Source organism: Neopsephotus bourkii, unplaced genomic scaffold (assembly GCF_033783945.1).
Source record: "Neopsephotus bourkii isolate Nb327-2 ecotype Australia unplaced genomic scaffold, CSIRO-AGI_Nbou_v1 NB_1655, whole genome shotgun sequence".
NCBI classification, from domain to species: Eukaryota; Metazoa; Chordata; class Aves; order Psittaciformes; family Psittacidae; genus Neopsephotus; species Neopsephotus bourkii.
Genome location: NW_026902129.1, coordinates 772,687 through 796,789, shown reverse-complemented (window position 1 = coordinate 796,789; position 24,103 = coordinate 772,687). Strand labels below are relative to the sequence as shown.

At 45.0% G+C, this 24,103-nt stretch overlaps 1 protein-coding gene across 1 annotated transcript in view; it reads left to right on the top strand.

Moving 5' to 3' along the window:
* The first annotated feature begins 12,292 nt into the window (after positions 1-12,292).
* The window catches only part of ITGA9 (integrin subunit alpha 9), a 214,367-nt gene continuing 202,556 nt past the window's right edge, over positions 12,293-24,103 (top strand). The window contains exons 1-3 of the mRNA XM_061375024.1: positions 12,293-12,548; positions 19,680-19,807; positions 20,996-21,102. Of these exons, the coding sequence (XP_061231008.1) occupies positions 12,379-12,548; positions 19,680-19,807; positions 20,996-21,102 (405 nt within the window). The 5' untranslated portion in view covers positions 12,293-12,378. The remainder of the gene's footprint in view (positions 12,549-19,679; positions 19,808-20,995; positions 21,103-24,103) is intronic.

The following is a 24,103-nucleotide window of genomic DNA, read 5'->3' as shown; positions in this document are numbered from 1 at the left end:
AGTTAGAAGAGGTCCTCTTTGCTTCTGTTGGGTAGCAGAGCAACACCCTCCAGTGCATTGCTTGACACAGCAGCAGCCTGGACCAGACTCCGCTTGGATACTTTTGGCCCTGAAAAACATATGTTTCTCTCATATCTGGTTTAGGATTTGTAGAATTTTGCTATCACTATCATTACAGCAACCTAAATTATAGCTTTGAGTTTCAGGTTTCCATGTAAGGTATGTGTTGTCTTGGGCCTTGGGAAATTAAATGCAGGTGGCTGTTACTTTGACAGTGAGTATCATTATGATCACTTTCAGTTCTCTTGTCCTCACAAAAGGGCTGTTTTTCACGTTTTCTGGGTTTGTTCTTTTCCCTTTCCATGATAGACACTTGTTATGGACTGTACTTTGTCAAGCATGACTGAAGTGCAGTGGAGCCAACTGAAACAGTCTGTATTATATTCATACAGCATTGGATGGAATAAATAATATTTTTTTCCTTTAAGTGACCTGATTAAAGTACACAAAGGAGATTATAGACTTATCCTTGGTTTCTTTTTTTAACTAAAATCAGACAAACACTCCCCAAACTTTCAATTTTGAAAGTAGGTTGGTTTTTTTCCATCTCTGTATAAACTGTAAGCAATCACATAATGGGGAAGTGTGTTAAGCACAAGAGTTTTGTCAGACTGAAGTTTTAACTGCTTCTAGGTTTATTTTTCTAAGAGAATATGTAAATAAGGCATTGCTTTAGAGTTTAAATAAAGGAAATGAGTTAGAGTGAAAACATGTAAGTGAGAGCTTCACTTCAGGTAGGGTTTTTAGGTTGGAGTGTTATGAAGTACTGCTAGAAGTGCCAGTGTGACTATAAACTAATATATTCCAGGCCACAAATACTTGTGATTATAAAATGCCCTTGTTTAGACACACGTAGCCAAAGCCAAAGCTGTATCAAAGTTTTGGCTGCCTTTGTAGCAAAGGTTAGAGGCACCCAAGCTCGCTCAGACTGGGCTGGTAAAAGGTGCTGCTGTAAGTGTATTTGGATTGTCTTATGTTAACCTTGCCCCTGGTCTTACATGCAATGTACATCTGATAGACCCATACACATGTGTATAGAAAAAAATGCATTGCTGTATTTATAAAGATGAGCCTTAATGTTTATCAGGTGTCCTCTGATGTCCTAAGGATTAAACAGTGTTAATTTAGATTTAAAATGCCAGATTTCTTATTCCCATTTCAGTGCCTAGGCTGTTTTTTATTGGCAACACGCAATTTCAAACTTCCATAAAAACATACTGATCTACAAATGCATTGAACTTCCAGTTCTGCCATTTATAGTCCCTTTTTCTGTGAGCTATACTAACATTCATTTTCTCTCCCCTAAAATGGGGATTCCAGACTTTCCAAAGGCTAGGATGAATGCTGAGAAGAAGAATTTCATTTTGCAATTCATACTTCTTCCCTACAGTCTTACTGTCCGTCTGTGTGTGCTACAGAACATATTGTTTCCCCTCTATAAAGTTTGTTAAATGGAACAACTTCTTTTTCATTTGCTTTTTAAGAAAACATGGTTTTCTTTTACAATGCCATTACCGATTCATCATGGAAATCAAGAGGAGCGGAACTGGCAGCTTGTGGGATATCCAGCTGCAGCTATGTAGGAGTCCTTGTGGCTGTTCCTAGACACTGATCCTCAAAAGCATTGCTAGCACAGGATTCTTAAACTCTAGTCTTGTATTGCAAATACAAGCCTCTTGTGTTGCAAATTAGAGATGCCAGAGCAGAAGAAAGCAGTAAGTTGTATGTTACTTTCTGTTGTGTCTATGATCTAGGAGTTACGACCTTTAATTTTCTCAGGCAGGCTCTCCTTTACACTGATTGTAGTTTTAATGATGAGTTAGTTTCCTGTATGTATTAGTGTAACTTTAAAGGCATATTGGCTCAAATTAAGCACATATCTAGAGATTTCTTTCATTATAGACCAGTGACAGCTGTAATTGCCTGTAGTTGACAATACCCTGTAACATTTCAGAGGACCAGTAAGTAAGCCCGTGGTAATTTCATGTTATCTCAGGGCAGTGCTAGCACATCGTGGTGCAGCAATGGATGATGATGGATTCCATTGTGGTGCAGACATCTGCTGTGACAAATCACTTACTCCTCTTGGTTGCATATTCTAGAGCAGCCCAGGTCATGTCAGCACTTGGTGCCCATTGGGCTGAGGAATGAGGTGATTATGTTTTAATTAGGTATGTTTCCACAACCAAAGCCACTTGGATTTGGCAGGTAGCTCATCCAAATGGAGACCAAGGCCTGCCTGGGGGTTAACCAGGTCCAGGGACTGGAGGACACCCAGGGGGCTGATGCTGAAGGGGGTCAGGAAAGATGCCTTTGCCTACTGAGCTGTGCCAGCCTCTCGTTGTGGCTGGATGGCTAGGATCTCCAGCATTTCTGTAAGTATTTAACTCCACTGAAAGGGAAAGAGATGGAAAGCAGAGCATATGTTGTAATCCTTGCCACTGTTTATATTTTGGAAACTTCAGTGGTCCAAGAAAGTATTTAGCCATCTTACTTAGATGCATGACTCCTATTTGGTACAGTGCTGATGTCTGCAAGAAAAATAGCCATTGCATTGAGCAGCATTATGCATCATCCAGTTTTATGTCAAGTAAGGGAAGCACTGAAAAGTTTCCTAACTTGGATAGGCAGTAGTGTATCATTGCACAAATGAATCAAAACGATCAAACAAACAGTATGTATAAATTTAGAACAGGCATCTCCCTGTGCAGCCAATATGACATACGCTCTGTGGTTCCTTAACCACTGAGTCCTGCCAGCCTTTCTCATTCAAGCCACAAGCTTTGGAGAAGCAGCTTGAAATGGAAAACCAAGCATCTGGATGGAGAAGTAAGTACAGAGTAAATTTATTTGAGATGTAAGATTCCTCATGGCAGATCAGATGAGAAGTATTAAACACGTTACAGGTTTTGTGGAGGAGTTTTCAGTGTACTGCATTTGCCATGTCTCTGATCAACCCTCCGGTTGTTTCTGGAGCTCATCAGCCATTGTGGAAGGGGTAGAAGTAAGCAATCATGAGCAGGCACAAGCTGTCTAGACAGAGACCTCCCCACTGCCCATGAGATTTCATGCCCCAGCACATGAGAATTGCTGGAAGGGAATATCCTGTGTAAATGTAGCTGGATATTCTGGTTCACTCACACATCTGTATATCTGTATGGATACTAACAATAATATGGATACATGCACTTCATCTTTGATGCAACAAATTATTCTGGAAATGAACTGTGGGATTGAAAATAATATTTCTTAATAAAATGGGCAGTACTTCCCTATGCCTAGCAGTGGAAAAGCCCTCCCGAGGTGGTTTTTAAGCTTGAGACAACTAAATTGCCCACTATATAAAAGAAAACACAATCCAGCAGTTCTTATGTGGATATGTTGTTGTGCTGACTATCTAGAACTTATAATATGCAGTTAGTATGTCTTAAAAGTAATGGGAGTTATTTCCCCTCCACTTGCCCTTTTAGAACAGTGAATAAATGAGTGGCAAAAATGAGGCAAAAAGGGATGAGGTGGAAGATTATGGTCTTCCTTTAAGGCGATGAAATAAAAGTAGGCTGATATCTGGAGAGAGGGAATGGTTTGCTTTCCCACACTGAATTCTAGCTTTGACTTCCCTGAAAAGTGTTTCCACATGGAAAGAAACTGTCTTCACCTTGAAGCCCTGCAGCTGAATTGAGTGTTATCTGTGCCTTATTTAAAGCACTGCACACTTCAGCCCTGACGTTCCAGTCCTGTTACTCACTGCCTTAAAACCTGAGCCAGCCACAGAATCAGTACAGCAGGTGTCTAGCTTAGCCAAGTGCAGATTTTTCCTCCCATGGTATATTCAGGACGTGGTGATTTTTAGGATATTAAACTCTTCGAGGTGAAGCCAGTTTCTGTGTATTTTATGCAGGTTCTGCCATGGTGGGACCTTATTTCTGGGCTTGAACAATCAAAATGTTGCTATAAATACAGGTGAGCAGAAGACATACAGCTTGCCCATACTTTCCCTTAAGGTTATCCCTATACTACCTAGAAGTATTCATGGAAGTTGTGCTTGTTTTACAGCACTCTCCTTATTCAACCAGTCAATAAATACAAACCCACCATCCCAGTGCCTGGGAATCATGGTGTGCCTTTATCTATGGGCCTGTCCAACCTACATCTGGAGGGGTTTTTTAATGGATGGGGATTTTATGTGACTTGCTTGGGACAGTAATAGAGGAGGAGGGGACAATTAGTGATCAGAGACAGCCTTTCTGCTTGGAGAGCTGGACTTGGCCTCACACCTTCTGGCACTGACCCTGTCCAGGGCTTGTGCATCAGTTTATCCTTGGAAAAAAGGTTTTAAGCAGGCAGAAGGTAAGGGTGACTTTCAGGGAGTGTGGATCTGCTGCTTGTTTTATGTAGTGTGGGGAGACTGAGCATAAGAGGCAGATGCATGAGGTCATCAGCTTATTTTTAGGTTGACAATAAGCGTGTGTATTTCTGGGAGGGATGCTGACTATAGGGAACCAGGAATTAGCGTTTACTTTAGATAAGCTCTAATATTGACTAAAAATAGAAGCCAATTTATATATTGTAATAGGCATCCTTCAGCAGGATCCTGGTGGTTTTCAGAAAGCCCTTTGTGGCTGCATAATGGCATGCTATAGTTAGGGAGCCAAATGAACTCGATGGACAAGAGGAGGTAAAAATAACTTCAGTTCATGCCCTTTTGACAAGGTGACAATTAAACTTTGCTTGTTTCTCATGTCACTGCTCCTGTCAAATAATTGTGGGCATAGTTTGTTTAATGTATGGCACTGGGATGCCTGGACTAATTTACTGTGTGTCAGGGAAGTAATTAAACATCTCACCTGATTCCATGCACATCGTGACCAGCCAAGCCAGCCTGGTCCCAGGTTTGTGGGTGCTGTTGCTGAGCACAGAAGCATGGCTTGCTTCTACCTGGAATATACAGGTCTGTAAATACCAATAAGGAGTACAAAAACCCTGGAGTGGGACTTTCTACAAGAACAACCTTCTCTAGTGGAAGGTGTCCCTGCCCGTGGCAGGGGTTGGAACTGGATGAGCTCTAAGGTCCCTTCCAACCATTCCATCATTCTGTTCATTATTTCTTATGGAGAAGCCTTCACCAAAACTCCAGTCTTGCAGCTTGGGCATTATAGTGGCTGTCTCCATTTTGGAAGACATCCTGAGCCTTTTCCAATGTTGCTAGAGCTGCCTGGTCATCCTCATCAGCTGAACGAGGGGGCTGGGAGTGAGCAACTTTGTTTTAACAGAGTGATGCTAGAAGCAACTCAGTAGAAATCAGCAGGTGGATGATGAAACTGTCCCATCGACCTCCACATTTGTCTTATTTTCTGTCTGGCCTATGGGATAACAGGGTTCTTACTGCCAAATTCCTCCCAGAATCTCTCTTCTACCAGGGCCAGTTACTGAGGTGTGTGAATAATGTTGCTCATAAACACAAGAGCCTGCTGTGTTATCATAACCGCTGTGTTTCTCTCTTTGCGTTATTTGTTGTGAACATCACTCTGGGTATTACAGATTCCATTCTTAATTCCACTGATTTACATTGAAATATATCTGCAAAAATAATTGTCCTAGAGAGAGGGGGTTTTATTTTTCATTTTTTGTTTTGGGTTCTTGTTTTTTTTAAATTACTGGCATTAACACAGCATCCTTCTTGCTATCCAGCTGCTCAAATTTCACATTATTGAGCTGAATAACTATGCTGCTTCTGCTCTCATTTATTAAAAGCATAGGCTCTTCAGGATAAGAGTATTCTATTTTCTGCCCTCCCCCTGCTACCTCCAGACACTGGGTAAAATGACCAATTGTTGTATGGCAATTGATATCATAACCAATTACTGCTAATGCAGCGCACAATAAGGGAAAGCAATAGCATAAATGTGTCTCAAATAACCCATAACCCAAAAGGCAGTTATCCTTCCTACTGCAAATGATGGAATTATTTCCAGCCTGTGGGACAGAAGCTGCCACTTTTAATTCCTTTTGTGACTCACTCAGCATCTTGCAGGAGTGACCCCTTAATTTCATAAGCTTATTCCCCAAAGCCTGGGTATTTCTTGCCTCTTTCTATGTGCAGCACCCAATGAATTAAGCCATGGCATTGTAGACAACTTAGGAATAACTGTGTACTAGAACGGTCCTGTATCCCAAATTATTTGGTGAAGGGCTCAAGCTTTGAGTGCCCACACACCCAACTCCAAAAAGTCTCTTCTGTGTGGGGAGAACAGGTTTGGATCTCTAAGAGACAGTAAATAGGTTATTGTTCACCTGAACTTTTCACACAAGGCGCATATGACAGTTAACATGTGCAATAATAAATACTGAGTGGCCGGCTAATGAAAAGCAGATGTGCCAGGAATGCCAAGGAAAACCTTTGAAGGCTGCAGTGTAAACTGGGCCTTTCAGCAAGTGGCCAAAACTCGTGTGACCACCAGGGTCTGTCTCAGGGTAACAGCTTTAGAAATGGAGGCTGAAAAGGAAAGTAGAGACATGACTTCAAGGTATAAATCAGTGAGACTTAGTATCCTGTAGAAAAATAGCGAATGAGAGGATCCACCATGTGGCCAGTATTGCTTGACTTTCTCATACTAATGCATGTTTTCCACCTATGATTTTTGTTTTGATGTAGTGAAATGAGATAAATGAGTTAGAATCCAGTCAACTGTCTGTTTATAATTATATGCCTTGTCTTAAGCTGTAATTTCATAGAAGACTAAAACACATAAGTTTAATGGCATCTAAGTTGATAAAATCTTTAAGTCCAGTTAATTCCACTTAGATTTAAAACTCTATTTCTAAAAACTGAACCATAGAATGGGTTGGGTTGGAAGAGACCTGAAAGCTCATCTAGTTCCAACCCACTGCCATGGGCAGGGACACCAATGAAGTAAAACACTCCACCAGGAAAATAGTTAAGGTCCTGGTTTATAATACTCTATTTGTTCTATAGATCTCATCACCACTTACTTCTCTGAGTATGGCCACACTACAGCTGGTAGAAAGGGTTAGTGTTCTGTAAAGCAGCGGCTCTGTAAGCTGCTGTGATGGCATTGCTGCAAAACAGACTGCAAGGTGGCTTTTGCTGCCTTGGGGAAGAGTAAACTTGGGCTGTGCTTAGCACTGGAAACAGGCAGGTTGAAATCAGTAGGATTTTCACATGGGAGGCAATGCTTGCAGAATTTCGTTCAGAACTTATTCTTTTCATTGCAATAGTGCAGCGAGTTGGTTCTTTCTGAGACTGTATCGTTGTGCAGGGGATCCTCTAGGAGATGGAGAGAGCTGTGTGGCAACTCAGATAATGACTGGGGCTAAGCTACATCAGAAAACTGTGATAAGGATCCATTGTGTCTCCATGTCTCACATACCTGGATTCTTGTCAGCCTGATGTAGAAACCGCAGTTCTTGTGGCAGGTCTAATCCCCTCCTGGTGCTGGACAAAGCATGGTAATCAGTAAGGGGATTTGATTTATCATTTCTCTTTGGTGTATTCCTCCAGGTAGCCTTGCACTTCTTCCTGAAGTCCCAGGGCTTGCAGTAAAGAGGAGTTCTTTTAGGAAGATGAAAACTCTTAATTTCAGCATTCACCTCATTTACTTCATAATCCCATTGAGGTTTCTAAGAAGATTATGGAGAAAAACCATAGGCTGGGGCAATGCCTTCCGAAAGCTAATGTCATGTTTTACTCCAGCTCATATGATGCATTCAACAGCCTCATCTAGTCTGAGTTTAGAATTGAGCCATGGGTGAGAATTCACTAGTTAGCCAAGGACCATGAAGTTAGACAAGAGACAATGCTAGCAAGAGAGTTAAGGTCTTGTCATCCTTAAGCATGGGGATACCCATGAGTTATGCTTTGGGGCTTCGGTTGTGTTTCAGAGGTTGCTTAGGTGGTACTGACAAAAGCTAGCTTTGGTGTAGTGCAGGTTGTATTTCTGGAGTTCCCCTGTAGTCACTGATGGGAGAAGGGTTTTATCTCTTGACCATTTTTGAAAGTCCAGCCTCGGGTGCTCTGAACTGGTGGAGCTTCACTTTTCCTTAACCATAGCTCTTGTACCTTGATAACCTGAGACCTTCCTCACAGTAGTCCTGATGGGCATCTGTCAGTGGAAATAAAGGAAACAAGATTTCTTCATCATTCTACTTAAGATGGGGCTGGCACATATATTTGAGATGTAACCACCTGCGTCACATTGCATCTGCTTTTGGAATATAATGCTGTACGGCTTAAATTTGGAGTTTTATCCCCTTGTCTTCCTTATAGCATAGATACACAGAATGGCTGAGGTGGGAAGGCACCGCTGGGGTCATCTAGCCCAACCTGTCTGTTCAAGAGGGGTCACCTATAGCACATGGCTCATGATTGCTCTCAGAGGGCTCTTGACTATCTCCAGGGAAGGAGGCTCCCCAACTTCTCTGGACAACCAGTTTGGTGCTCAGTCACCCCCACAATCAATTTCTTTCTCATGTTCAGGTGGAACTCCCTGTGTCTTAGTTCATGCTCTCTTCCTATCACCTGGCACCACTGAGAAGAGTCTTGCCCCATCCTCTTGACACACTCTGATCAGATACTCTCATACATTGATCAGATTCCCCCACAGCCTTCTCTTCTCCAGGCTGCCCAGGCTCCTTCAGCCTTTCATCACAGGAGAGAAGCTCCATACCCTTCACCATTCTAGTACCCTTTTGCTGGACTTGTTCCAGGAGCTCCATGTGTCTCTCATACTGGGAAGCCCAGAACTGGGCACAGAGGATTAGCTTGCAGAATATTGCCATATAAAAGTGCATCTCCTCTTGTACTGTGATAAAAGCTTTTTGATCCATTGATTGTAGTGCCCACTAGCAAGACCAAAAGCAATTCTAAAGAAGCCTGTGTGCGTTTGGTGTATGGGCATTGTTAAATATATAGTGTATGAATACACAGAGCAAGGCTATGATTCTAATCACGTGTAAGCAAACATATGACAGCTGTCAGGGAAGATGAGAGGTGCAAAACATAGAATCAGAATAGTTAGGGCTGGAAAGGAAAACATGACAACTACTTGCTGTTAGCAGTGTATCCGAAAGGGAGCCTGAGTCCTGGTTCTTCCTCAGCACGTGCTTGGCTTTGGGTCTGCTGTTCAGTTCCCCTTAGGTCAGTAGAGCCCACGTGTGCACTCATATTTAAGCATTAATTTAAGCTTAAGCATTTAAACAATGAAGCAGAGGGCACAGCTGAGGAGACTGTTGGGTTGAGCTCTGTTACATGAGTAAGAAAATGCAGAGATCTGCATGCACGAAAGAAAGAAAGGAAAAACCCGACCACTTCATCAAACGGGGAAAAATGGATTTTTCCTTTGACTTGGCTCAGATCTTGGCTCCTTCAGAGACTGGTATGCAGCATATGATAAATGCTTTATAAATATGTTTTACATTATATGATATGTTTTCATCTGGGCACAAACTGACCGTAAATCAGGCTGAAATACAGCCCAGTATTGAAAGCCAGGGCAAGTGTTTCAGTGCAATGTTAGTGCATAGTTTTCAAGGGGATAGGCAAATGGTGAGGCTGGGTCACTAAATAACTGGATTGCTGCTGAAACAGAGCAGTTTAAGGACAGAAATCCCTTAAATACCTGAAAAGGGACAATTGATTTTTGAATATTAGGCTTTCAAAATTCTGGGTTTCCACTCTATTCTTTTAGCTATTATTAGGAGACAATGTTTTTTGATTAAATCACCAGCTTCTGTACCACCTCAGATTTGCATTGGATCTATGTTCCACCCAGGCAAAACTTTGTGGATTCTCCACCTGTTTGGAAAGCTCTACCAGAGCTCTGCAAGAAACAGAGAGTTTTCCAGTGGGAACATAACCTGAACATGTTACCTAGCAAAAGTAATTCCTCTTCCATTTGATGTATTTGGTTTCTTTCTGTTTGCACAGTCAGAACATTATTGTGTTGTTTCATTCTGGTTTTCCTTAGCTCTACAAGTCAGGTATTGTCAAGGGTGTGCTTTAGTGATGGTTCCATGCAGCTCCCCAGATCATGCAAACAGGGAAGCTCAAGCCATGAGAACAGGGATACAGAAATGCAGATCCAGCTATTCCTAGTTCAAATGGTTCCCTCGCAAAGGGCTGGCACAAGATTCAGTGGGTTATATTTTCTTCTTGGCCCTTATTTCTATTGTCATATTAATGTAACAGTACATTATTATTACCTTGTCACTGGCATTGGATGCTTCCCATTGCGTTCATAAATGGCATGCCAGGATTTTGTCAGCTGGACCTACACCACTGAGGCAGGCAGTTTCCGTTTCTGCTCGGACTGACAGAATTCCTCTTGGATTAAGCATTGTGACATGACTTCAGTGTTTGGATGTGCACTAAAAGACAGGAGTGGATGGAAGCATGGCACTGCTAGCCTTTCTCTGGATAGTCTTGCCAAGAACGGGGAGCTGACACAGTTCTGTACCTCCAGCTGAAATAAGTGATCGTGCCCTGTGCTGGGCACTGGTGAGGATGCAGCTTGAATCCTGTGTTCAGTTCTGGGCCCCTCACTACAAGAGAGACATTGAGGTGCTGGAGCGGGGACAGAGAAGGGCAACGGAGCTGGTGCAGGGCCTGGAGCACAAGTGTGATGGGGAATGGCTGAGGGACCTGGGGGGTTCAGTCTGGAGAAGAGAAGGCTCAGGGGGAACTTTAACGTGCTCTACAACTGCCTGACAGGAGGATGGAGCCAGGAGGGGGCTGCTCTCTGCTCCCAAGGAACAAGGGATGGGAGAAGAGGAAACGGCCTCAAGCTGCACCACGGTAGGTTTAAATGGAGATGAGGAACAATTCCTTCCCTGAAGGGTGCTCAGGCATTGGAACAGGCTGCCCAGGGCAGTGCTGGAGTCACCGTCCCTGGAAGTGTTCACAAACCACGTAGATGAGGCCCTCAGCACCATGGTTTAGTGATGGCCTTGGCAGTGCTGGGGGAATGATTGGACTTGGTGATCATTTCCAACCTCATTGATTCTACGACCCTATGAGTGAGTTGCATTGCAGAGTCCTGTTAGGAGGAGTTTCATTCACCCCATCCAGCTGCTTCACTTCCCTCCTCCTTCTGGAGGAGGATGAATCCCTCATTTCCCCTGTGCTTTAGCCCGTGTTCCCTTTAATGCTGTCAAATACATCATCCAGTGCTTGGGTAATTAATTGAAAAGCCTTAGCTTTTCTTGCTTCAGAAGGCAGAGGATTTGTCTCAGCAGTGCTAATGGGATCATGTGGCATTTGTGGCCTTTGCTCTGTCACGGCATATTGACTTTCTGCCTAAATCAGATTAATTTTACCCATATTGATTGCACAGTTATAACCCTCCATTACAATATTTTCATTAATTGTTATAAGTCTCCCTGCTAATAGGGGGTAAATGCTCTGCTGTTCTCACTCCGGGCTCTAATGAGCACGTTGATCACAGAATCCCAGACTGGTTTGTTTGAAGGGACCTTAATGCTCACCCAGTTCCAACCCCTGACCCCTTGCTCCAAGTGCCATCCAACCTGGCCTTGAACACTGCCAGGGATGGGGCATTCACAACTTCTTCGGTCCTTTCAGTTTGCTCATACACTAAAGGCTGAAGTTATTGATAAATGACTTTTTATTTGATGCTGAGCACTGCACCACTTACAGATAGGACTGGAAACTGTTTTCTTCATAACCCTGGATGTACTCTCATGAAGAAGAAAGGATTTACACTACCCTGGTCCCAAGGAAAGGCTGGTGGTGCCAGCCAAGTGGTGGGAGGCAGATCGGTCTCCTCCGACGCCTTCTTCTGCACCCCAGCTTTGCGATGTCCCCCTTCTCCCTCTAGACGCTGGGCCTCAAGGGTCAGTCGCTGTTTCGGCGTTGCTGGTGAGAATGGAACCAGGGTGGTGGACCGTGTCCGAGCGGCAGTCGCAGGGCTGTTCTATGGGAGAGGGGGCATGTCCGCTAAGGGAGGTGTCCGCTATCAGGTGCCGGAGAGAGCGCATCGAGTCCCCCGGCGGGGCCGGCGTGCGGCTGTGGCGGGTCCCGTGGCCTGAGCCTCCCGCAGCCGGCAGGGGGCGCCAGCGGAGCGGGGCGGACGGGGTGCGCAGTCCCCGCGCGTCGCGGCGCGGGGCGCAGCGGAGCAGCGGAGCGGGGCCGGGCCGAGCCGAGCGGAGCCGAACGGAGCCGCGGGGCGGGCACAAAAGCGCCGCGCCCGGCAGCCCCGCCTGGGAGTCGGCGCTCGGCGGGCCGGGGCTCAGCGCTCAGCGGCGCCGGGACGGGCGGCTGCCGCCCCGGGGGCTCGCAGGATGCCGGCGGCTGCGCGGCGGCGCGGGGCGCGGGTGCTATGGGCGCTGCTGTGGGTGTCCCTAGCGCGCTGCTACAACGTGGACCTGGGTCGCCCCGTGGTTTTCCAGGGTCCCAACGGCTCCTTCTTCGGGTACTCGGTGCTGCAGCACTACCACGACAGCACGCGGTGGTGAGTACCGCGCTCCCCCGCGGCAGCGCATCTCCTTCAGCGCGGGAAGCGGGACCGGACACGGCTGTTCCCCGCCGCTGTGTGCAGGCGCGGTGCTGTGGCTCCGCGCCCGTTGTGTGCGGGGGGATTCGCTCCGGTGTCGCCCGGATCCCTCACGATCCCCCCCACCCCTGTGTGCTGTGTTTTAACGTCGGTGGGGGCCCCGTCCCGGGCATCGTGAGCTGGCTGTCCCGGGCGGTGGTGGTCCTTGCGGGAAGCATGTAGTAGCTGATCCCCGTGACAGCGAACGCGTGGGGTTGAAGGAGGGTGGGTCGAGCCGTGTTAAACGGGAGGAATTTTAGCAGCGGTAACCTCCAGCGAGGAAACCCCGACGGCTGGAAGGACGTTCCCGAACCAGACGGCGTTTGCGTCCTCCGAGTGCCCGCTGTTGGCGTGGGGGGCCGCAGAGGAAACGCCTGTGTAACTTACAACCGGCCAAGAATGAACGATGATAGAAAGTTTGTCTACATCTCAAAAAATTATGCAAACTGGCAAGCTGCTTGTTTTTCCCGTTCAGTGAAAAGAGCCTTGGAACGCAGTCTGCCTCTCTCTTGTCTGGGTCAGAGGCTCTTTGTTAGCATTAAAACTGATTTCTCTTAATTGGACCTAGTCGATGTCATCTGGTGCACTTTGAATGTGAGCAGGAGCCGCTGCTGCCAATAAACGTCCACAAAGCTTGGCTTTATCTTTAACGCTGAGATACGGCCCCATCGCTCAGCTATTGATGTTGGAACTGTGGAGCACTGTGATATAAATAAATGTATTCATGCTGGCGTCCAGTTCTTTAAAAATGAATTTCTTTCACACCCTTTAGTTCGAGCAGTTGTATGCTCTGCCCTGCTCCATAGTGGCTTTCACGGAGCATTCATTTTCTAAGGACTTATCAGAAGACTTCATAGAGGAAAGGCACTTTGGGAGAAGAAAAGCTCTCAGTTAAAGCAATGCTTAACTTGGGGCAGGAACCAACAGAGGATGCAGAGGCTGAAAGCGACTTGTGTTCCACACAGACTGCTGGGGATGCACAGTGGTGCAAATGAGATGCTGGTCTAGTGGTGGGGTGGAACTGGAATGATTTGTTGCTCCTTGTGAAGGTGTCTGTCATGCTGATCAATAACAGGAATTGTCTGCAGATAGCACCTGGGATTTTAAGTTTGGATGGGGAGGTGAACTAGGGAGGGGAGTCTCCCAGGCATCCCACTTTGTTTGGCAGTGACACCAGAACAGCAGTGTTGGGCATCCATCTGAAGGCAGGCATCTGTAAGAAATCTGGCGTTTGGAAGTAAAAATGCCAGTTCTGCAACCTTCAGTTTTGTGAAAATGGAGCTTCTGCATGGAAGAATGGAGCCCTGGCTCTCTGCACCCAGGAATAAACAAGTATCTAAGATCATGAAGTGGTCTTCAATAAAAGAGTTGCTAGCCCTATCGCCTGAAAGGGTTAACAGGTCTTTAAATGGTTAGCATTGTCATTGTCCAAAATCATGAGGGCTTGATTGTCACTGCTGATGGAGAAGCTCCTCTTTTCATTGTGGAGCTGTGGAGTTAGTTTTCATGGGTGCTTTAAAACCCTGTGCCCAGCAGAGGCTGGGATAAGAAGTCTGGGTGATGTTTTTTATCCTGTCCTTGATTCCAGTTTGCTTTCCACAGCTGTGCTCTTAATGTGCGCATGCATCTTAGACTAGAGGTCAAGGATTATATAGTACTGTTTTAAACCATATTTATACTGTACAGAATCTTATACGTCCCTTTGGAGCATCAAATCTCTGATTTCAAGTTTAAACTGGTTACCACTTGCAGGGTATTGAAACACAAGATACAACCCCAGTTTATTGGATGAGTTCAGTGGGAAATGCTTAGTAAAATTCATGCCTTTTTTTCAGATTTGACAGATTTTTGTGTGTTGAAGCTTTCATGTGCAAAGATGTAGCTATAGAGCTATTTCCTTAACTGGCTTGTAGTGGGTAATTTGTATTCCATGTCCTCCCATTCTCTTGTAAATGTGATATTCTGGGGAAAGGCTGAAGTCTGATGTATGTAGTAAAAATGTTTTCTATTCAACCCATTGTAGCATACACCTCCTGTTAGTAGTTGTAGAGTTATTCCCTGGGTTTGTGTGCCCTTTTTCTTCTTCCCTTTGTAGCTTTTATATACCCAAAGAAGAGTTATGATTTCAGTTTCCTCGAGTCTGTTTGGCCAATATTGCACAATGGGCACTGGTTCAGCTAAGTTAACTTCAGACAGTGATATTCTGGGCACTCACAGCTTGCCTGGTGAGCTGTGCACTATGTGAGCCTGCAAAAATGTGGTTGATCATATCTGAGGCTGATAGGGCTCCTGCCTATCTAACATTATTTAATGTGTTAATATGTTCTTAAGCATTTCAGGGTGTTGTTGTGATAGTTCAAGAGCTCCTTGCTCTTTATTCCCCGAGGGCCTGATAGTCACCTAATGCACTTCTGATCATGAGAGTGTGTTATTCCCAGTAGCTTGTCCGTGTGCTGGTGTGTGTCTACCTATCAGTGTGTCTGTATATATAGTCACTGATTGATATTGAAATGGTATCTGTATGACCAGGTTCTTCAGTGTTTCAGCTGTTTTCCAACACCACAAAGGCACCTGCCTATATTACCTACATAGGCCTGCAGGCTTCCAGTAAACTGATTCAGGGCTTGGCGATTCCTGAGGATTTATATAAGCCAAGTGTTCTTGCAGGAGGAAAGAAAGGGGGAAGGAGAAATATTTGGCTTAAAATATTACCCCAGATAAATGTGAATAGTTAGGCTGCCACACAGCCATTGACACAGAAATTATATTGGAGCATGGGTGTTCAGCCTCCATTGTGATGGACTAAATCAGTGCCTTTGACTTGTCTGAAACAGTTAATTGTGGCAATGCTTCCATTTAGGAGTTGTTTTTGCACACTTCTCGTCTCAAGGAAAGTTTGTCATCACAGATGTGCTGAGGTTATTGTACTTCTGACAATGTCTCCTTTTCCTTCCTTAAGCGGGTTTTATGGCTGTAAATCCTGAAAGGTTTACCCAGTTCCCCGTCATTGCCTTTTTCAGCTGAGTAAGGAACCAGGTGGCTGCTCGCATTTGGAGCAGAGACAAGTTGAAGTGCTTCTGTTCTCTGGATGTAATTTTGAAGCTTGGAGTAAAGACTCAAGTAACAAGCAAGAAACCACCCCAGACAGCTTAAAAAGAAACAAATGTCAATTTTTACCCCATTAAAAAATGTTAATAATGTAACATTTCTTACTGTTCTTTTTTGAAATGCTACTTTTATCTCTCTCTTTTCTTCTCCCTGTGCCTCTTTCTAGCTGACACCCCCAAATCCCACAGCAAGTCCAGGGTAACAGTTTTATCCTTTCTGGCAACGTGATCTGGCACGACAAAGCACTGGAGTCAGTTTAGTTGCACGGTGTCCTGCTGTTAGTTTTACAATAAGAAATGAGTCTGGTTTCTGTGCTGTTGCTTCATTCCTTCGGCCCTGCTCTTCACTGGATTGCACTGCTGCTGAAATAATGAAGGCTGTTCTGCACCTCAGGCCGATCAATATGTGTTGTTAGTGCATAGAATCACAGACTGGTTTGGGTTGGAAGGGACCTCAAAACTCATCCCATTCCAACCCCTGCCACAGGCAGGGACACCTTCCACTAGTGCAGGTTGCTCCAAGCCCCTGTGTCCAACCTGGCCTTGAACACTGCCAGGGATGGAGCAGCCACAGCTTCTCTGGGCACCCTGTGCCAGTGCCTCAGCACCCTCACAGGGAAGAACTTCTGCCTAAGAGCTCATCTCAATCTCCCCTCTGTCAGGTTAAAGCCATTCCCCTTGTTCTGTCCCTAAGGCCCTTGTCCAAAGCCCCTCCCCAGATTTCTGGTATCCCCCTTTAGCATGATTGTACTTTGTGTGCAACCAGAAGGAAGGTGCAGGAACAGGCTGACCCTGTGGAGGGTGGGTGTTGCATTAACGATGCTGTGTTGCATGAATGATGTAGTGATGCTTTAGATGCTGCCGTGGTGTTTTGGTGAGTTAGGGCTTGACCTTGTTGGTCACAGGTCATCCATCTGCCATCCAGATAACAGCCCTCCTGTTTCTTGCTCTGCACGTAATGGATGAACCACTGGGTTTTTTGTTTCAAGGGCTTAGCCAGTGACAGAGACCTCTCTGAAGGGAATAAACTCAGCTGGGCTGTGCTGGTGCTGCTTCTGAAATCAGCTGGATATTTAAAGACTTACTCCTCTACCACTTAACATTACGGTGAGGTGAGGTACCTACACTCCCCAGTCCTTGAGCTGTGATTGCCTAATCGCTGCTGGCATGCTGGAGGCTGATGCTTAATGTGCTTGGCATCTCTCCATGCCATCGGTCAGCTCGACGCTTCCCTTCACTATTCCTTCTGCTAAATGCAGCTCGTAATTTCCAAATCTGTATGTCCCAAGGGTCAATCACCAGCAAAGTGATAGCCACTGCTCTGCAGGAAATAATTGTCAGGAGGTGTGGATTCCCCTGTGGCTAGGAAAGCTTCTCATCCTTTAATGTTGGCTGCTGCTGAAATGTGATGGTTTCTAGCCACAGAGCTGTGTAGTTGTCTCTGTACAGATGAGGGCGTTTGTCCTTGAGTGCGTGAGTTTAAATGCAAGAGGAGAAGGTTAAACGGCCTCTGCCTACTGCTTCTCATGTTGGTTTAGTCCCCAGTACTTTATCATGCCAGATGGAACAGCAGATCTCTGAATGTTTCACTTGCTGGGACCTAGGTGCAAGAATGAAAGCACGAGGCAAGATCCTAAGATGACACAGTGTGTGATGTAGGTGAGATACCAAATTTGAATGTATGGACATTCAGGACAATCCAAAATAGATTTGCTTTGGGACACATCACCGATTGCCTTTACTGACCAATTCCTTCTACTCAATCCATATGCAGAAATGGCAGCAGACGTTTTCTTTTCAAAAGGCATATTTGCTCAAGGCAGCAATATTGTCTGTGCCAGTAGCCTACTTGAGTCATTCATAATCAATTTTTCCCATTCAGCTGTTTAAAGAGACCTGAAGAGTCTTTGTAATGTAGGCTCCTTCATCTCCATCTTGCATTCTGCAACCCAAGGTATCATGTGCACTAATTGCTGAATCATATTTACTTTTCTTAGGTTAGGCAAAGCTTCTTTTAAACCGGAGGTCAGTGCGGCCTACGTTATCTTATTGTTCTAACAGGTCATAGAAACAGTTTCTTGCCATTTGCAATTTGAACCTGCAACTCTTTAAGCTAGTAATATCCCCCCTTATTTATTTTTGTTAGACCTCATGAATGTCAATAAGTGAATGACATGCATTCATCGCCTGTGTAAATGAAATGATTGGCATTTGATTTTCTGCCTGCTGCCTGCCTAGTGGGATTTCCATTTGGAGCTATTATTTCAGGCTCCTTTGCACTCGCTCCCAAATGTGTGCAGGCTTTGTAGTTTTTAGCAATTTAAGTATTTCAGAATTAATTCTTTGCAGTTGTGAAAACACGTGTGTTGTAGAGTGCAGCCCCATCTAACTTCTCAAAATGATACAGGTTAGCATGTGAAATGGAGAAAATGGTCATTTAATGTAGGGCTTTCCTCTTCTTTTTGTAAATACATTTCCAAGTGCCACAGGACAGTTTCCAGGGGGTGGAGATGTGTTGCTGTTTGGTGTAGACCAGACTCTGATGCAGGAGCAGCTTTTCCAGGTAGCTGAGGTTGACCCTGTATAGGTGCATGCCTTGTGCCTTGGGTCTCCCTGTGTGTGCTGGGATGGTGATGATGGGTGGTGACTGGGAATGGAACTTCAAATTGGAGGATGAAGGGAAAACTGTTGAAAAGAGGGAAAGCTTCCATTCTGGCGCTGGTGCTGGGTTGTCCATCTGTGCTGTGGGTGGGCTGTGCATGAGGGCTGACTTTGCACCAGTAGCTCTTTACCCCTTTAGTGGCTAAACCAAGAGAAGCATCTCCTTGAGCTGCTGCTGCCTCCCAAGTATCAGCCTGGATCCACACATATGAGTGCCGGAGGCTTAGCCCTTTAGAGATGGTTGCCTTTACTTCCAGCCCTGGGCTTAACTTCAGCAAGGACGTTGTTACCTGCAGAAACTCTGCCCTGCCCTCACAGTGTGAGAGCATCGGCAGAACTGCCACTAAACAACCTGGTGCTCTGCACCATCCTGCCTAGAGTGCATTCCTTCTACTTCACCTCTGTCCTCATCCTTGTGTGCCCAGATCCTGGCTCACAACCAGGTGGGAAAGATTGTCCCTTTAATGAGGAGGCATAATAAGGGCTCCCTTAATACTAGTGCTTCCCCTGTAATCCTACTCAAAAAGCATCCCTTAGAGCACAAGTAGCTGCTAGCTTGCTGAACAGTTAACTGGATCAAAACACAAGTGATTAAGAAGTGTTCATCATCTTTCAAGGGTACGTTAAGGAACCCTATGGTCAGAGCTGTGCATTGGTTCCTCACAGAGGCACCAGCTCTCATGTGGGATAAACAGCCTTCATAGCCTTAATGGTAAATGTTGGTCGGTAGCAGTGCATCATGGAAGAGGTTTGCTCCTGTGTTGCTGGTTGGGGTTTTTGCTGTTGTTCTTTAAGGTTGTGATTACGTGAAATGTTCTGAGCATGGGGTGCCTCAACTTCCTAAACAAGCTTATTAATATTTGGCTGGGTGGCAAGCACGCAGGTTCAGATTCCATCCTCTTGTGGGTGCGTGTATTGTGCTAGTTCTTGGGCTGATAGGGATGTAGCTAAAACTTAGGAAAAATAGGTGCAGCTGCTGTTGTCCATCTAATACCTTCCTAAATGCTTTCAGGGGGCAGGGTGTGTGTGTGGGTTACTTTAAATGTGTTACAATCCTAATGGAAATTTAACTTGTTAAAGTATTTGTGGCTTCACTGGGGGAAAATGCCTTTATTGTGCGTGGTGTTTTCAGTTTGAATCAATGTCATCGTTTCACAAGGCTGCTGAGAAAAATCCTTTTGCTGGGGAAGCTCTGGCAATGTGAACCTTGCTGTTGGTTGTTTGCTCATTTCTGTCTCTTCTCCTGAAATTAATTACTTGTTACTTTGCTTTTGGTTTCCAGGGTCTTGGTTGGCGCTCCCAAGGCAGAATCTAAATACAGCACCTCTGTTCAGTCCCCAGGAGCAGTGTTTAAATGTCGAGTCCATACCAACCCTGACAGAAGATGCACCGAGCTGGATATGGGGCGAGGTGGGTAATTATGATGCTTGGGGGAGGGAGAAAGGGAGAACCAAAAAACCACCAATCCAAATGGCTCGCGATTGAAGAGGCTCCAAGACATTGAGAGGGATTTGCCAGCCTCCCCTGATGGATTTTAAGCACTGGTAGTAAAAGTGTTATATCCTCTTCAGCATTATGGAATAGCATCCCACAGGTGCTGGTGTCCTCTCAGTGGCCCCATTTGCTCTCTCCAGTGATTAACCAGGCAAAGATGGGGTTTTCCCTTCTTATCCCAAGTTGCTGTCTATTCTCTACCTGCTTCAGTGTGACTTTGCAGCGTATTGGTGAGTGAGGGCTTGGAAGCGCTGCTGTGTTATGGTGGTCTTGTAATGTGTGCTGCTGTAATCAGCAACGTGGAGATCAGTGGGTTCCCTCGTCATGCAGCACATAATTCCTTGGGTTTGCTTTTTTTTTTGTGCTACAGGAAATAAGTTTCTCAGCAAGAACCATGCTTGTACACTGTTGTGCAGGATTAGGACTGACTTTGTTTTCCCTCATGTACTGTCTTCAGTCAGGGGAAGGTGGAGTCCTAAAGTAAAACTCTGATCTAAAACCTTATGCTTGATTCTGATGGAGGAAATTGAAGCCTTTTAATGTTTTGTTTCTCATGGTGAGGTGTGGTGTTGCTTTCTCTGCCTATAGAAAAGGCATGTTAGTATTGTTCATCTTTCCATGACTGAGGCAAGCAGGATTTATTTTTATGATGCTTAGGTGTGTTAAAACAGTGCTTTGGCTAAGTTTGATTTGCCCAGCTACTGTAATGTAAACTGTCTGTCATGGACTCATGAATACTGCAGATTTAGGTTTCAGTTGTCTTTTTTTTAAGTGCCCAGATCTCTCTTTTTCAAGAGTAATTTGCTTTGATTGCATTCTGCAGGCACTTCCACGTCTCTCCCACTGAATTCAGTTGGAAGGTTTATTGAAGTAGAGTGTGGACATGCTGTGATAGCTACTCACTGTTCCTCTATGTATTTGTATGGTGCCTAGTAAGAGTATTGTTGCGATTAATGTGTACAGGAGCTAATAATCAGGCTGAAAGGGAAAAGAAATGCACTGTGAGGTGGATGTTTGATGGGCAGTCCCTTTTCTTGCAAGGATTCTTTGGTGGGTATTTAAAACTCATGTCTCTGCCTTGCTGTCTTTGCCCTCTTTCTGTAGGCAACTCTCGGGGCATGCTCTGTGGCAAGACCTGCAAAGAAGACAGAGATGACGAATGGATGGGTGTGAGCCTGGCTAGACAGCCGAAGGCTGGTGGAAGCGTGCTGGTAAGTCCATTCTTTCCTTTGATCTCATTAGAACTGCTGCTGCTGTCTGACTCCTATGCTAAACACATCAGGATTAATGTGCTCGGCAGCGACTGAAAGAGTCCAGCTTTACAGGCAACAAATTCTGTACTCTCTTCCTTAAAGCGGAAGGAAAAGTGAGCCCTAGCCAGGAAGCTTTATTTATAGAGGGAGGACTTCAAAGCTGCCACACCTGACTTGTGTCACCCAGGGGCTCCCTCCTAAATCTGAGGGATTAAATCTTTGAACCGAATAAATAGAACTTTGTCTGGGAGGTACCTGCTAGTTTGTTCTTCTGGTCGCTTCTCTGAGTTTATGTCTGGAACATGTATGCATCCACTTTCCCCAAGTGCAGGCATTGCATGTCAGAACTCACACTGAAAAATGTAAGATGAGTCTTTGTGGTGATATTTTTCCTTTATGTATATCAATTTTCCATTAACGATGCATTAGAGCTGTGAGTAGAGATGACTTGATTGTGTGTGGGTGGCCTTGTTGTCTTTGATACGGTTGCCATGCACGTAGACAGGTCAAGGAGAGCAGATGTGATCCTTACGATGTGGAATTTATCTTTGCAAAGCATTTCCTGTGCTGGAAAAAGATAATCATAAGGGGAGCTGAGCAGAAACCTTTCTAAAATACATGGTTATTTTGTGATCAATAGTTGTCTGCATTTACATCTGCAATTGGATTTTGACTGTCTCCTGAGTGAACCTGTCTGCAGGAATGTTAACTGAAATGTAAGCATATTGCAGTGAAATACTGTGCACAGTATGGGTGGCAGGCAATTTTCAGGCTAGTATCCAGCTCTGACAACAATCTAACTCTAAACACTGCTGTTTGGGAGTTGGAAACTTCCACTATGACCCCATCTTTCCAATGGGGTAAGGGATTGCCCTGGTACATGACATCAAACTGTCACAAAGCTGGTAGTGAGAAAGATCTTGTGCAGTAATTACTGTGTCAATGACCTATGTAAAGGCAGTAGGTAAAGCTGCTTCATTCAAAGGCATTCTACTATGTACTCAAGAGTCCAAATACGCCCCAAGCCCTTGCACACCAACTTCCCCGTGGGGAGCAGGTGGTTTTGGTACTTCCCTGCAATGGTAAGTACTGTGGTTTTTTTATCTGATTGTCTCGTTTTGTGTACAGCTTGCCAGTGCTACAGGGGCCAGCCGATGCTCTGCTTTACATGGATGTTTTAAATGGGTGCAGTACCAGAGGAGGAGGGGAAAGAAGGGCATAAATAAAATGTACTACAAACAGGTACAGCAGAGCAGAAAATTAAGGCATTCATGCTAGCGTGATTTGTATTTTCAAGGGATATCCTGATCTATATGTTTACTCAGAGTAAGCTTGGGCTGGTTCAGCCTGAAGAAGAGAAGACTCCTTAAGGGGAGACCGTAGAGCAGCTCCAGTGCCTAAAGGGGCTACAGGAAAGCTGAAGAGGGGCTTTGGACAACAGCCTGTAGGGACAGGAGAATTGGAATGGTTTTAACCTGACAGAGGGGAGACTGAGATGAGCTCTTAGGCAGAAGCTCTTCCCTGTGAGGGTGCTGAGGTGCTGGCACAGGGTGCCCAGAGAAGCTGTGGCTGCGCCATTCCTGGCAGTGTTCAAGGCCAGGTTGGAGACAGGGGCTTGGAGCAACCTGCACTAGTGGAAGGTGTCCCTGCCCATGGCAGGGGGTTGGAACTGGATGAGCTTTAAGGTCCCTTCCAACCCAAACCAGCCTGGGAATCTAAACCAGCCCTCTGACAAAATTATACTGCTCTCACCAAGTAGATCATGTCTGCATGCTTGAGGATGTTTAAATATCTAATTCTTCTTGCAATTTGTTGCCAAAGTGCTCTGTCTTAAACTACTAATTACACATCTGTGCACACCTGTGTGTTGACAGAGCTTGGAATGAAGGCATAAGGATTCCATCATGGATGGAAAATACCTGTTTGTTTCAGAACATTGTTACTGTCTGTTTTGAGGTAATTTCTAAATGAAAAAGATTCATGGCTTTCCCATAAGCAGATTGTTTTTGTACACGTGCTCTTCTAATTTGTAAGATCAGGATTTCTTTTAAATGCAGCTCTTCTTGGAAGCCCCTGTGAGAAACTGCTGTTCAGATGGGACATGTCTGAATGTGGGTTTGCAGCCATATCTGCTGCAATTTAGCTTTTTACTGAAATTACCAGCAAACTCTCATGAGTGATTCCCTGCAGTTAGGAGAGAGTACATATATACCTATATATGTATAGTGTCAGACATTACAGCTCTATTTTCTGCACCTCTTTAAGGGGTTCCTTTAAGTCAGGGTGGTATTTTTCTGATCAATAACCCTGGATGGATTACAGTTAGTTGCCTTTTAAACCCATGTGAAATATTCACATCCTGTGTTAGTCCCACAGTTTAGCTGTGGAATGTACAAAGAAGTTGTTGCTTTTGCTTTGAAAACCCTTAGTGGCTGCAATATCTGTCTTATCAGCCTTCCCTGTTGCCTTGTAAGAGAACCGGCTTCAGTGGAACGGGTGGTAGGGGAGGTGAGGAGGTGCAGGGGAGGCTTTAGCTCGTGTTCAGTTAAAAACAGATTGTGTTTGAGCCCATGTTGGGCCACGATGTTGCTGAACTGGGGTTTTATGTTTGTGTGAGGGACTGAACAGAAAAGCAATGAGGATTTAAACAAATGATGAAGTGAGATTAGCTAAAAGAAGTTCTGTGGCTTCTGCCCCTGGGTATGCTGTCAGTCAATATTTGCATTAATCTAAGTGCTGCAATAGCAGAGCTGAGATTGCCAGCTCTTTCCAAACTGCAGCGGCAAAAGTCCTCATTTTACTTTCTTGGGAGAAGAGCTGGGAACAGTGCATTATCGTTTGGAGATCAGCCACAGTCTTGGTCTTCCTAAAGACCTGCCACATCTGTTATGACTGGTTTTATATCAGGTGTTGCTATTTTTCGTTTTAAGCAGTTGGTTGACTTACTGGCACATTTAGG